Raw genomic sequence first — 13729 nt, 5'->3', positions numbered from 1 at the left:
ATGTGCCATTGCGTCAGCTGACGCTAGCCAATCAGAGGCAGCTCCGGGCTGCACCTGTCCCGGCTTTACAGGGTCACGGGGTTAAAGGCCATCCTAACGGCTCCGCTGGAGAGCAGGAGAGACTCGTGTGGGCGACTGCCCTAGGAAAGCAGTATGTCTTTATTTAAGGCGAGGTCTGGTCCCGGGTCCCACCCCGTGCGTGCTGGAGAGGCCCTGGCGGGCAAGAAGCAGCTGTCCAGGGCGGGTCGCAGGGTGCGGGCCACGTGCTCCGCCCGCTCCCGGAGCCACCCGGGCTGGGAGGCGCTGCGCCCCTGCAGGGCGCCCAGGAAGCCCGGCAGCTGCGAGGGCAGAGAGAAGAGAGGTGCGGCGCGGAACAGGGCGGGCACGGCGTCGGGGGGCAGCAGGCCATCGAAGCACACCCCGATGTAGCTGCCGGCCGCCCGGCCTTGCAGGAAATCCGGCAGCACGCAGCTGAGCGAGGCAGCGAAGGCGTCGTGCGGGCCGTTCGGGCCTGGTGCCCACGCCTGGTCCTGCAGCCACTGCTGGCACTGCGCCACAGCCCCGGGCGAGAAGAGCAGGATCACCACGCCGTCCTCCTGTAAGGTCTGACGCCGCTGCTTGTGGAACCAGGCCAAGGCCCCGTGCTCGCTCAGCTCGCGGCGGCTCCACAGGTCCACGGCCACGCGCAGCGGCAGCTGACTCAGAGCCGACGCCAGCGCGCCCACCAGGCGCTCGAAGCCCGCGCCCTCGGCGGAGTGGAGGAGCAGGGCCACCCGGGCCCTGGTGGCCTCTGCGGGAGAGAGCAGAGGGGAGGTGGAGGGAGCCGTCCCGTCGGCCCCCACCCAGCCGGCAGCACACCCATCCCCAGAGCACATGTATTGCTCCAGGAGCTTCAGCCACTCTTGCCCAGCTGCCCACTTTGGACTATCCCTGGAAGATAGGGACAGGGACGCTCTCACCTTTCACGCCACCCTTTTTGAGAAGGAAGAAGAAAAGCACTGCTGCCAAGAGTAGACCAAACAGCCACACCAGGGCCCACCGCTTGTGGATATCTGGGACAGGCAGGGAAGAATGGGCTAGTTAGAAACCTCACGCTTTCATCCCACATCACAGGAGGAAAACAGGCCTACAGAAATGAAGAGATCTGCCCCCAGAGTCATAGGGTCAGGGCGGGTGCATATGCGCTCTCTATGTGACCTGCTTCAGTTTTCAGGTCTGCAAAATTGGGATAACAGTACCAAGTGAATAGGGTTGCACATAAAACACACGCTGGTTGTGGTGGTGCATTTCTTTAACCCCAGCACTCAGGAGGCAGAGGCAGGAGGATCTCAGTGAGTTCTAGACCAGCCTAGTCTACATAATGAGTTCCTGGTCAGCCAGAGCAGCCTAATGAAATCTTGTTTAAAAACAAACAAAAAAACACTTTACAATGCTAAGCCTTCTAAATGCTCAAGTTGATATTGTCCTGTTCATCTCTATCCCAGCACTCAGGAGGCAGAGGCTAGTGGATCTCTGTGAGTTAAGAGACCAGCCTGGTTTACGTAATGAGTTCCAGGCCAGCCAGGGCTACATAGTGAGACACTGTCTCAAAAAAACTTGAATAAATAAAAATACACATTTTGCTATATCATTCAGGAAGCTTCTGTTGCACCAAACATAAAACCCAGATTCCCTTCCAGACTTTCTCTTATCCCATGACCAGCCAGCCTGTCCAAAGACCCTCTAACCACACTGACTTTAGGAAGTCTGAAAACTTCCCCCAAATGCAGTTTGACTGTTTTCTCCTAGCTCAGCTGTCACAGTGAGTGGTAACTTTCCCCTGTACCCTTCATCTCTTCAAGTTCAGGTCCCCTATATGCTCATTCACAACACTGAACCTGTTAGAAAGCTCAGGCTATATTGTAAGAGCACGCTTGTGAACATTAAGTAGCTCATTCTTACTAGATGTATTTGACGATGTCTTTTTAGACTTCAACTGGTGGAGGGAGAATCTATCTTTTTGGTGATGCTGGGATCCCTGCAAGTCTCCTATTTGTTTTTGGTGTGTGTGCGCGTGTGCAGAGGACAACCTGTAGGAGTCCGCTGTCCTTCCACTGTGTGGGTCCCAATGATAGAACTCATGTTGTTAGGCTTCTTCATAGCAAACACCTTTACTCACAGAGCCATCTCACCAGCCCTCTTCATGTTTTCGAATAAAAGGAATGGCCCCCATCTCCCCATGTATCTGAACCTGGGCAAGGACGAGGCCACTGTATGTGCTGCCTTGGCACTATAGTCCCCATCAGAGTCCAGTTCCCTGTACACAGAGGAAGGGCAGTTCCTGTGTACTCACACTTGCCCATGGGGCAGGCCCATAGTGCTCCCAGATTATCATTCCACAACTGTAAAACACAAAAAAAACAGGTCCAGAGTCCTCAGCTTGGTGTTCAACTCAACCAGTTCTGGCCAGCTTTATCAAATTCCCAACCTCCACTTTCTGTGCATACTTCTCTGTGCAGAGCAGGCTCCTGGCAAGCTGCTCTGCTTTTGCTTAAGCTGTGCCTGGCTGCCTAGGCTGACATCATGCCATGTGGGGCCCACAGGAAGAGCTCCTTCCTCGAAGTTCTAGAACCTAATACTTAACGGGAATGCTTATGGGTTTAACTGGTCTCTGGCCAGCAGTGAGCATCTGAGGGACAGGACCTATGCTTGTACCTCTAACCTCTCTAGGGCTAAACACAAAATAAGCCAAACTAGGTGAGAGCTTCTTTTAGACATGCTACCTTTAGGGACTGGGGCAAGCTCTCCTACCACCTACTCACCTGGAGACACTGGTGCGACTGGAAATCTTGCAGCAGCTGTTCTCCAAAGTGAGCAGCTCTCTGCCAAGTCAAGGAAAGGGGGTTGTCACCTGAGGGCAGCACCTGAGGGGCTTCAGTTGAGCAAAACTGCTTGGGGAGAGGAGAACTGGGAGACTTGAACGGCCACTAATCAGAACCCAAGATATGGCACGCACACCATGTTTGAGACAGAGCTGGAAAGTTCTGTGAGGAAGGTCCCTTTGTCCTCACCGTAGAGGCATTGCTGGGCAGTGGTGTACAGCCACTGGGTTCCAATGCACAGAGTGATGTGTTGTTCAGAGAGCTTCTCATCTCGACCAACAGGATATCATCCTTGAAGGGTCCCAAGGAGTCTGGGAGAAACGAGAGGCCACTCTAAGCAAGACCCATTCTCGTTAGGACTTACCTCTTTGCCTTCCTCCCAGGTCCTGACCTTCACACCTGGGAGCCAGCACCTCTATGGTTCACCCCATTACAGTGGCATCTGTTCCAGCTGCCATCGAGCCTTACTTACCGGCCCACAAGCATTCTTGCATCTGTACCTTCTCCAAGCTGTTCACCTGCTTACAAGGGGCCAGAGTTAGGAGTACTAGGAAAGGAAAGAGCCAGGGCCAGACAGGCTTTCTGGGAGGATGTGAGAGGAGGGCAAGCTCTGCACTGGACCTGAGGCTAGGCACATCTGGGTTCAGGCTGCAGGATTATCAGTCACCCCATCTTTCTCAGACCCAGCTTTATGAGGACACCTATGCTAATACACCTTATAACCTTAAAGTTCTGTATCTTGACCAATCACAGCATTCCCTTCTCATCCTACCACCTCAAAGAGGAGATTCCTTCTCACTTAACCATCAGTGAAAATTACCACCTCAGTCTTCCCTCATTCCTTCACTTTCTACGGAGCATTTGTATTAAATTTTAACATACTGCTTAATTTATTTACTATAGTATATTGTTTGCCTTTATTCATTAGAAATAGGTTCTGTGGAGATGGGGACATTTATCAGTTTTGTTCACTGACATCTATCTCGCAGTGGCTGGCACATAGTAGATAATTAGTCTTTTTTTGTTTTTGTTTTGTTTTGTGGGGTTCTTTTTAAGACATGGTCTAACTAGAGGCCCAGATGGCCTGGAACGTGCTATGTAGACCAGGCTGGCCTCAATCTCACAGAGATCCACCAGACTCTGCCTCCCAAGTGCTAGAATTAAAGATGTGTCACGATGCCCATTTTTGTTATTTTGTTTTGTTTTTTTGAGGTTTCCTGTAGCCCCAGCTGGCCTGGAACTTGTTATGTGGGCCAGTCTGACCTCAATCTCACAGAGATCTGGCTGCCTCTGCCTCCCAAGTGCTGGGACTAAAGGTGTGTGTCACTATCCTCGGCTTCAATGAATGTCTTTATAGTCACCCTTTAAATTGTAGGGCAACCCATTCTATAGGTGGGAAAATAGGATAATGATAGCAATAATAAAAGTAACATTTGGCATTTAGTCTATGTCAGTTCCTAAGGTAAATAATTGTTTTAACTTTTTTTTAAAAATTTATTTTATTTTACATGTATGTGTGTATTGCCTGCATGTAGGTAAGTGCACCCATGTCGTGCCATGCCTACAGAGGTCAGAAGAGGCTGTCAGATCCCATGGGACTGGAGTTATGGACAGTTGTTAGCTGCCATGTGGGGGCTGGGATTCAAACCTAGGTCTTCTGCAAGAACAGCCAGTGTTCTTAACCGCTGAGCCATCTCTCCAGCCCCAGTAAATAATAACTTTTAAAAAAAGGCTTACTTCTTCACAACTACTCTATGCAGTACTTGCTGTTATTAGAAGAGAATAATGTTCAGAGAAGTGAAATAGTTTGTCTAGGGTTGTATGCACTGCTTAAAGTAAACAATGGAATTTCTAATGAGGTTGGTAACCACTATGGCTTAGGGGCCCAAGAACAAAGTGGGTGTTGAGGATGTGACTTGAGGAGGGGATTCTGTACATGGTCTCACCCTCAGCCCAGTGCTCTGGATCACCATTCTGACCTGGATACAGAGGTTAGGGTGGCCGTTCACCAACGGGAACTCATGGGGCTTCTGTGGAAAGTAGAGAATGAGTGAGGTCATGAAGAACCCTGGAGTTCCTTTCCCTCCATGCTAGGCCTGCCTTCTACCTCACTTACATTTACAATAACTTCTTCCCGGGGCATGGGTGGTACCAGTGGCCGGCAGGGACTCTGATCTGGTGCCTGCCAGCACAGTACCACCTCAGCTAGCAGAGGGCATGGTGCATCCAGCTGCCATCTCCCTGGGGATAGCAGCTGCAGCCTGGCTATGTGCCACAGGTTCCAGTGTGCTCGGGGATCTGTGGTAGAGGGTCAGGGTTACTGAACATAGTACCTGCCCTCCTATGCTGCCCCCAACCTTGGGAGATTTGCTCACCTTCCCGGAAGGGGCAGAAGCTGGTCCTGACAGAGTCAGGCTCCAAGGGCCATACCTGGAAAGAAAAAAGAGCTCCAATAAGTTCATTCAGCTCAGCTCCTCATCCATGAGCATGTACCAAGCCTCTGCTGGCACTAGGATACACTCACTGAGCCATATTTACAAGTACTCACCAGGCCTTCTCACTCTTTTCAGAGTTTTAGAGGTGTCAAAATGTATTCTGAGGACTGGAGAGATGGCTCATTGGTTAAGAGCACTGACTACTCTTGCAGAGGACCCAGGTTCTGTTCCCAGCACCCACATGGCAGCTAAAACTGTTCCAAACTCCAGTTCCAGGAGATCCAACACCCTTTTCTGGCCTCCACAGGCATTGTACAATGTGGCTGCACTCACATACATACAGGCAAAACAGTTATACACATAAAATTGAAATAAATTTTTAAAACTTTATTATTTTTATGTGTATGAGTGTATGAAATATTAAAAAGTGTTTTGTTCTGTTTGGGGATCTTTTGGTCTTTTTGAAACAGGGCTTTCCTGTAGCCCCAGCTGGCCAGAACTCACCATATAGACCAGGCTGGCCTCGACCTCACAGAGATCGCCTGCCTCTGCCTCTCAAGTGCTAGGACTACAGGCATGTGCCACCCACACCCAGCTGTTAAAAAGTTTTTTAAAAGTTTTTTTTGTTGTTGTTGTTAAATTGAGAGCACTTACTGAGTAGCACTTACTGAGTAGTAGGCATTATGCATAGTAATGTGGGCAGTTAAATCACACCAGACATTTCTGTGTGTATCTGCTGTGTGCCTACTGTGGTAATGGAAATTTGTTCATCCATCCATCCTTCCATCCATCCACCCATCTATCCATGCATCCAACAGCTGGCACCCTGTGAAAGGCTCTGGCAAAATTATTATATTTTAATTAGATATGATTTGATTGCCTTCAAGGAAATCACTAACAGTTGTAGTAAGGATAAAATACGTAAATGTTATTAAATCACTCGCTTCCAAATATTTACTGAGCATCTGATATATACAGGAGGAAATTAGTCAGATGCTCAATGTTAAAGACAAGGACAAGACAGGGCAGAAGAAAGACAAGGGGGATTTGGAATTGGGAGAGGCCAAGTTGCCGAGGACAAGAGCTAGGAGGATTTGGTTCTATGGAAGAGATTGTGAGTCCAGTAGGTGGTGGGGGGGAGGGGGGGATCTTGGTCAGTAGCTCCACTGATATAAAAGGAAATTTGGGGTAAAATCTATTGGGAAAGTTTCAGTTGAGGGCAAACTATGGGACCTGGAATGTCAGAGAGGCGATGGAAAGGGAGGTGGGGCTAGATATTATTAACAGTCTAGGGGAGAGACTCTGAAGGCCCAAACTGAACTGAGATGGAGAGGAAGAAGAAAAAGAATGAGAGACTCTGTCAGAAGTCAAATGAAATGGGACCCGATGGCTTATTCAATGTGCAATCAGAGGAAGGAGAGGAAATAGCCAGCACATTCAAGCCTGGGTGTGGCGCCCTTGTTTACTGTAGTCCTATGGTGGGGATACTGTTTGTTCTCACTTCAAATAGGAAGCAGGCTCCCAGATGTAGTGTAGTGACTTGCCCGCAGTCACACAGCTAGCAAATGGCAAGCAGGATTCAAACCCATTTAAGTGCATAGCACATATTCTCTTCACAGAAGCACAAAGAGGGGATTAGAAGAGTAGAGAAAAGGTTTCAAGGAGGAGGTGACATCTAAGTGGGCCATGAGACATCAGGAGCAGTCCTTGGATAGAGGACTGGGAGGAACATCCTGGGCACAAAACAGGCAGAAGGCATAGGTCAGCACAGGTAAAGGGAGAACCAGCCACCCAAGGTAGCCTTGGTCTCTCCCTTAGAGAAGAGTATGGAGGACAATAAGCCCAGGAAATTAGAGGCCACCCCTCTCCAACTCCCCAGTCCCCTGCTCACATGTGCAGCTGGACTCTGCTCCTACCTGAATACAGAGGCAGGGAACCAGATCTGTGTGGTTCAAGGTAATGCTCTGTGGCCCAGTCTGTGGGACAAGCAGATAGAAGGAAGTTAGAGAAAATAAGGAAGAGGTAAGAAAGGCTGAAGTCCCCACCAAGGTCCTTTGTTTTGGGTGTGTCCTTTTCAGGGGTCTCTTTTGACAGTTTGCACACATCCTTAGTCTGGGCATCAGTGCAGAGTGGAAGTGGACCTGTGGGGAGAAACCTTACCAGGTTTCTGTGCCGCCAGGGTTTGGGGGGACCCTGGACCTGATCCCAGTACAGTAAGAAGCCAAAGTGCTGCTCCTCAGAGACATCCAGCACCAGACGCACATTGTCACCATCTGCAGACACATTCAGCCAGGGCAAAGCTGGTAGGGGAATCAGAGATAGAGAGCAGTTCAGATTCCTTTCACCCTACTACACAGCCAAGGCTGGGCCATGCTCACCAGCTGTCCCTTTGGAGACTCTGTCAAACCCTTTAACTAGGAGGCTCTTGGAGGACAGAGAATATGCCCTCATCTCAGACCCTAGCCACTGGCCCAGGGCCATGCACATAGTGCTCCAGGATGTGATCTTGTGTCAGCTCTTCTTCCCCTGCAGCCAGAATGATCCTGCTACCTCCTTAAAGTAAATCACTCTCCCCGGAATTCTCTGATGCCCCACATTGTAATCCCAGTAAAAGCTAGAATCCTTAGAATATCTTGAAAGGCTTCAACCAGTCTAGTTGCTGCAACCTAGTACCTGTGCCTTGACTACTCTGCAGCAGACACTGAACTCCTTCATATTCCTTAATCATTCTAGACCATACTCCTGCCTCAGGCCCTTTGCACTTGCTCTTTTTGCCCTATAGAACCCTGTCTTTCAAAAACAGAGCTCCTCCTTTACATGCTTCACTCCAGTGATGCCACTTGATTACTGAAATTCCCAACTTTCTCTTCCCTCTTTCTTGAATTTTCTTCATAGCTCTAGTCATCATCTAACTTACTGTGTGCTTCATATCTCCATGGTTTTGTTATGTCCTCCCTTAACCCCACTCCAACCCCAACTCCCAGCTCCATAAGGACAGAAGTTTTATCAGGTTTGCTTATGAATTTATGTCCAGTGTCTGTACCTATGTGTGGTACAGAGTCATTACTCAGTCAATATTTGTTGAATAAGGAAAGCAACTGCCACTGAATGAAGAAATAAAATACATGATCTGTTTTCAAAGTTCTGGTGCATAATGGTCTTGATGGATTGCCAAAGAGGAAGGCCAAGTTTAAGTTCAAGGAACCAAAAAGATAATGAAGTTTAAAAAAAAAAGATGATGATGAAGTTGAAATAATCCATTAATTAATTCTTTTATTTTTATTCTGACCTCCGTGGCATTGCACATACATGCAGGCAATATACTCACACATGTAAAATAAAAATAATATTTTAAAAATAGTTTATTTTTATTATTTATTTTATGAGTGTATTGCCTGCTTGTGTATAAGTTCACTTGTGTCGTGCAATGCCCACAGAGGTAAGAAAAAGGTGTTAGATCCCCTGGAACTGGAGTTATGGATGGCTGTTAGCTGCCATGTGGGTGCTGGGGATTGCAAGAGCAGTCAGTGCTCTTAACCACTGAGCCATCTCTCCAGCCCCCCCCTCCAAATTCATTAGTTAAAAACTACAACATTTCTATCTTAATCTTGGTGCTAGTTGTAAACTGTATACATATATAAACACTAATTGAACTGAGCCAAGTGTGATGATGCAGACCTTTAATCCCAGTTACTTGGGAGGCTGAGGCAGGAGTATTGAAAGTTTGAGTCCAGCCTAGACAACACAGCAAGACCCTGTCTCAAAAAAATAATCCCACTTAATTAACCTGCACATTAAAACCAGTGTACTTACAAACTTTTCTGTATATGTTATACATATTGAATAAATAAAAAAGAAAATACAAAAGCCAAATCAGAATCTTGACTTTCTTGACTCATATTTCAGTAATATAATTTCCATTTTGAAATATGACATAGGGAACCATAATCCTGACAGTGCTTTGGGCCACTAGATAGCCCCAGTATTAAGAAATATTGTTATAAGAGATTCACCTTTGTATTCCCAATGCCTGGCACAGTTTTAATAATTACTGAAGATCATGTTGGATAAATGGATGGATGAATGGATGGATGGATGGATGTGTTCAGTGAGCTTCTGGAATGTGGCATCCCAGAGCTGAAGCCAACTCCAAGTGTCCTTTGTGTGACCTCGAGACCCTGGCCCTCCCTCCACCCAGCCCACTGTCCCTAGCCCCTACCCCAGCAGCTCTGGATGCTGTCCTGGACTTCGAGAGCCCTGCAGTCTGGGGAGAGATCACAGAGAAGCCTCCAGTGGGACTAGGGACCAAGGAAAGAAGAAAGGCAATCCAACCCATAGGGAGGCACTGGGAAGGGCTTCCTGCCCCCTAAAAACCACCCATATCTACATGATGCACAAGGCACTTACCCCAGGGGCTAGAAGCACAATGGACTGACTAAGGAGGGTGCCAGCCCAGAGCCCTGTGATGGAACTAGGAAGTGATGGAACTAGGAAGAGGGGACAGAGACTAGAGAGGCCACGGCATGGGGTCCCAATGGCTTTGGGGCCACTTACCAGGCAGCTGTTGTGTAAGGTTGAGTTCCTTCTGGTACCTGGGCTGTGTGTAGGACCAGATTCGCACCTCAGCCCCCAGGCCAGCCTCGAAGCAGTCAAATACTGCAGAGCCCTATGAGGAGAGGGTGGTGGAGGGCTGGAGATGGAGGGCTCAGAATTCAAGCTGAGAGCTTGGGTTCATCTGAATGGACCACTCTGCTCACCCACTGTCCTATTCCCAACCAATAACTGTATTTATACTGTCTAGCCTGAAATCTACCATTAAAGTTACCTCTTTTAAAACAAGTCCCCAGTTCTAAAGCAAATTATCTTTAGTAGCTGTGTTGGCTGGACAACCAACAACCATGTGTGTCCTAAGTCAGAGTTGGCTATCTGAGTCCCTGACCCACTTCTGCTGACCTGGAGCACCTAGCCAAAAGTAAGTTGATTAAATACCCAAGCACTACTAGCATGTAGCACCACACACACTTCATGACTAACTTGTGAAGTGAACTAAGTAGTTTTAAAAATATTACGTGTGTGTGTGTGTGTGTGTGTGTGTGTATGTGTTCGCATGTACCATGGCAGGCATGTGGAAGTCAGAGAACAACTTGCAGGAGTCTGTTCTCTCCTTCTACGATGTGTGTCCTAAGAATTGAAAGCAGATCATTAGTCTTGGTGGCAAGTGCTTTTACCCACTGAGACATCTAGCTGGTCCCCCAAGCAGTTTTCCCAGTCTACAGTTTTCACCTGGGGACTAGGGGCTGGAGGGGTTTGAGTAATTCTTCCTTAGTGAGTTAGACCTCCAGCCATGTGTGGCCTAGGAAAAGCCCCCATACCCTGTCCAGGTACACACACCATGGTCTGGCATGATTCTTCTCTTAGTCCAATAAGGCCTAGTTTATGGGAATAGTTTTCAAGATTACAAAAGAAAGGAAAAATTTAATAAGACCTTTTATTGCTGGGCATTATATCAAGTGCTGCACAACTTGTTTAATTCTCACAACAGTTAAAGGAAGTAGAACTATTTGTTGTTGTTGTTGTTGTTGTTGTTGTGTGTGTGTGTATGTCTTAGAAATAAAAAATAAATAAATAAATTAAACCCAGGGCCTTCAGCATGCTAGGCAAGAGCTGTACCACTGAGCTACATTCCAAGTCCTTTATTCTTAATTTTTAGAAATATTTAATATTTTTATTTTATGTGTATAAATGTATTGCATGCATGTACCTAAGTGCACCTGTGTTGTGCAATGCCCTCAGAGGTCAGAAGAGGATGCCGGATCTCCTGGAACTAGAGTTATAGACAAAGATAGTTGTTAGATGTCATGTGGGTACTGGGATTCAAACCCAGGTCCTCTGCAAGAGCAGCCAGTGCTCTTAACTGCTGAGCCATCTCTCCAGCCCCTATTATTTTTTCAAAGTGGTCAAAAGGACATTTCATGAAGGGAGTTTACAAATAGCCAATATGCATATGAAAAAGTATGCATCAGTCATACTTTGACTTCCTCAGTCATCAGGGATGTACAAATTAAAGCTGCAATGAACACCAGACACAGAGGCATGTGCCTCTAGTCCCAGCACTCAGTAGGCTGAGGCGGAGGGTTTCAAGTTCCTTCCTAGTCTGTACTACATTTCAAGACTGTCTCAGAAAAACTAGGACTGGGGATGTAGCTCAGTGGTAGAGTGCTAACAAACACAAAGACTTTGGTTTGATTCCTAGCAAAACACACACAAAACAACAACAAAAAATAGTGCCACTGGGATGGCAAGATGGCTCAGTGGGCAAGACACTTGCCACCAAGCTTGACAGCCTGAGTTGGATCCTCAGGGCCCAGGTGGTAGAAGGCAAGAACTGACTCCCACAAGTTGTTCTCTGACCTCCACATACTCACACACATACACATATACAATAAGTAAATAATAAATGTAATTTTAAAAAACACTACCACAACCACTACCAAAAAAGTTATATGCCACTACATACATAGCAGAATGGCTAAAATTTAAAATTATAGTACAAAGTGTTAGCAAAGATGGGAAGCAACTGGAAGTTCTAGACATTGCTGATGGGAGTGTCAAATAATAAATCATCCTGGATTACTGAATAGTGATTTCTCACCAAGTCCAACATATGAGGTAAGACTTTTTTCTTACCCTCACTCTACAGACAGAAGAGTCAAGCACACAGGCCAGAGAGGTCTCAACCACTGCTCTGATCAGCACCAAAATTTAAAGAAACAATGCACATGAGACTGTTTTGGAGATCTCATATTTAGGTGGCTACTCTTGTCAGGAGGATGACACCACATACCACAGACTGACCAGGCTGCACCAGAACAGCAGGCACTTGTACTTCAAGCAGGGCGCAGCGAGCAGTGGGGTAGGCCTGGAAGGAGAGCACGACTTGGGCCTGGAGAGAGGCTGTGGCCAACAGAGAGAGGGCAGTCAGGCCAGGGACTTGGGTAAAACCCTGACAAGAAGCAGCAGTTGGGCCGGCTGGCTCTCCTTACCATTCCTATGCTCCCCAAACTCTGGGCCAGACTTTCCATCATCTTCAGGCTCTTCCCAGTGCCCTGCAAGGAAGAGAGAGCAGGGCTCAAGCCAGGCCCCAGCTCTGGCCTGGCTTCAGGCTTAGATTCCTTTCTAGAAAGCCCATTTGCTGGGAAATGGAGGCCTGAGGAGAGCAGGCTTGTATGGGGGTGCCAGGGTCAGTGCTCTAAACACTGAGGAGGACCACACTGCCTGATAGAGTCTGCAGTCGTCATATCCTCCCCAGGCACTCTCTTGTGTGCACATGTAATCACAGGACGATTTACTCACCATGCACAGCCAAGTGTACAACTACCCGTACACAGAGGGCACAGTCTGTCTCCTGTCGACACCTCAGCACCAGCTCTGTCTGCAAGCTTGTAGGCACTAGTACAGGACCTGGAGCAGACTCGATACTTCCAGGCAGGCAGAGCACATCACCATCTGAGTGTGAAGGGTGAGGTGGGAGCTGAAACTGTTCAGAGCCTGTTTTCATTGCACCTGACCCCTTCAGAGGGCCAAGGAGCTTGGTCTTTCCAGAGCTAAGGGTGGGCAGGGTGGCCATGGGGACTAGGACAATTCTCCCTCCATGCCACCTGGGCAGTTCTCCCTCTAAAAATAGCAATACTTACCCCAGAGGTGGCAGGAGAGGCCCTGGGAAAGAGGGAAAAGTCAGAGTTTATGTCCCCAACTCTAAGAACCTTCCCCTGTTGGGCATCCCCTGACCCCTGCCTACCTCCTGCTGAGGCTCCCTATCCTAAGCTCCTCCCAGAAGACAAAACCAGTTCTGGTCCCCTTCCATCTTCTCTTCCCCCATCAGCACCAGACAGACCAGACAGGGCAGTTCAGATGGAGGCAGTGACAGGAGCTAGATCAGGGCTTTGATGAGCCACAGACTGAACTCTGAGCTTCCCCAACCTCCCAGGGCCCCAGACTCACTAGAGAGCAGCGTGCAGTGTCCTGAGGCTCCACAAGCCTCTCCAGAGAAACGACCACAGGGCTTCGGCCCAGTGCCAAGGACAGCAGGAACCAGGGCACGGGCATCTTCTAGGTGCCAGACAGCACCCAGGCCTGAGACCCCGACCTGCCCCCCCCCTTAGGGGGGGCAGCCACCTTACCCTTATACTACTCAGCCCCGAATCCCTGGGCCACAGTAGATGTTAGAATCCCTCTCCAGCTGTGATTTCCCACTCTAGCAAGCCCTGACTCTGGGTCCAGTTTCAGCAGGAGTGCTTTCGGTTTGGCTCCCAGCAGGCAGTGGCTGTTCCTGCCCCGCCCTGTCCCTCCCACCAACTCCAGGCTTTGGAGCCAGCAGCTTTGGACTGGAGTGGTGGCCTCCAGTACTCCTCCTCCTAGACTGACACCTGGCTG

The 13729-nt window shown here is 48.4% G+C and overlaps 1 protein-coding gene across 8 annotated transcripts; it reads right to left on the bottom strand.

The window, feature by feature from the left end:
* Positions 1-35: 35 nt before the first annotated feature.
* Positions 36-13616, bottom strand: Il17rc (interleukin 17 receptor C). Of its 8 annotated transcripts, none has more exons than XM_029557040.1 (19): positions 13298-13616; positions 13095-13237; positions 12991-13012; positions 12650-12802; positions 12340-12402; positions 12152-12250; positions 9851-9962; positions 9516-9560; positions 7457-7596; positions 7213-7272; positions 5237-5291; positions 4978-5159; positions 4808-4891; positions 3334-3382; positions 3051-3172; positions 2802-2861; positions 2333-2381; positions 960-1052; positions 36-790 (listed from the first exon to the last, which is right to left on the bottom strand). In XM_029557040.1, exons 4-19 carry the CDS (start codon positions 12650-12652, stop codon positions 141-143), a joined length of 1866 nt encoding a protein of 621 aa, XP_029412900.1. In that variant the 5' UTR covers positions 12653-12802; positions 12991-13012; positions 13095-13237; positions 13298-13616; the 3' UTR covers positions 36-140. The 8 variants fall into 8 exon arrangements, with proteins under 8 accessions (XP_029412900.1, XP_029412899.1, XP_029412901.1 ...); XM_029557039.1 differs by having other exon boundaries at positions 13095-13226; XM_029557041.1 differs by lacking the exon at positions 9516-9560 and having other exon boundaries at positions 13095-13226.
* Between the last annotated feature and the right edge of the window lie 113 nt (positions 13617-13729).

This window comes from Nannospalax galili, unplaced genomic scaffold, assembly GCF_000622305.1.
Source record: "Nannospalax galili isolate Female #2095 unplaced genomic scaffold, S.galili_v1.0 scaffold406, whole genome shotgun sequence".
NCBI classification, from domain to species: domain Eukaryota; kingdom Metazoa; phylum Chordata; class Mammalia; order Rodentia; family Spalacidae; genus Nannospalax; species Nannospalax galili.
Note: the sequence above shows the minus strand (reverse complement) of the source record. Positions and strands in the feature narration are given on the sequence as shown.

Excerpts from the sequence above, each read along its gene's own strand:
- Il17rc (XM_029557037.1), bottom strand. The coding sequence starts at position 13,402 with ATGCCCGTGCCCTGGTTCCTGCTGTCCTTGGCACTGGGCCGAAGCCCT. Across the intron at positions 12,803-12,990 it reads CCTCTCCTGCCACCTCTGGG|ATGGTGATGTGCTCTGCCTG; the intron begins GTAAGTATTGCT and ends CTTCACACTCAG. Across the intron at positions 3,173-3,333 it reads GCAAGAATGCTTGTGGGCCG|ACTCCTTGGGACCCTTCAAG; the intron begins GTAAGTAAGGCT and ends CGTTTCTCCCAG.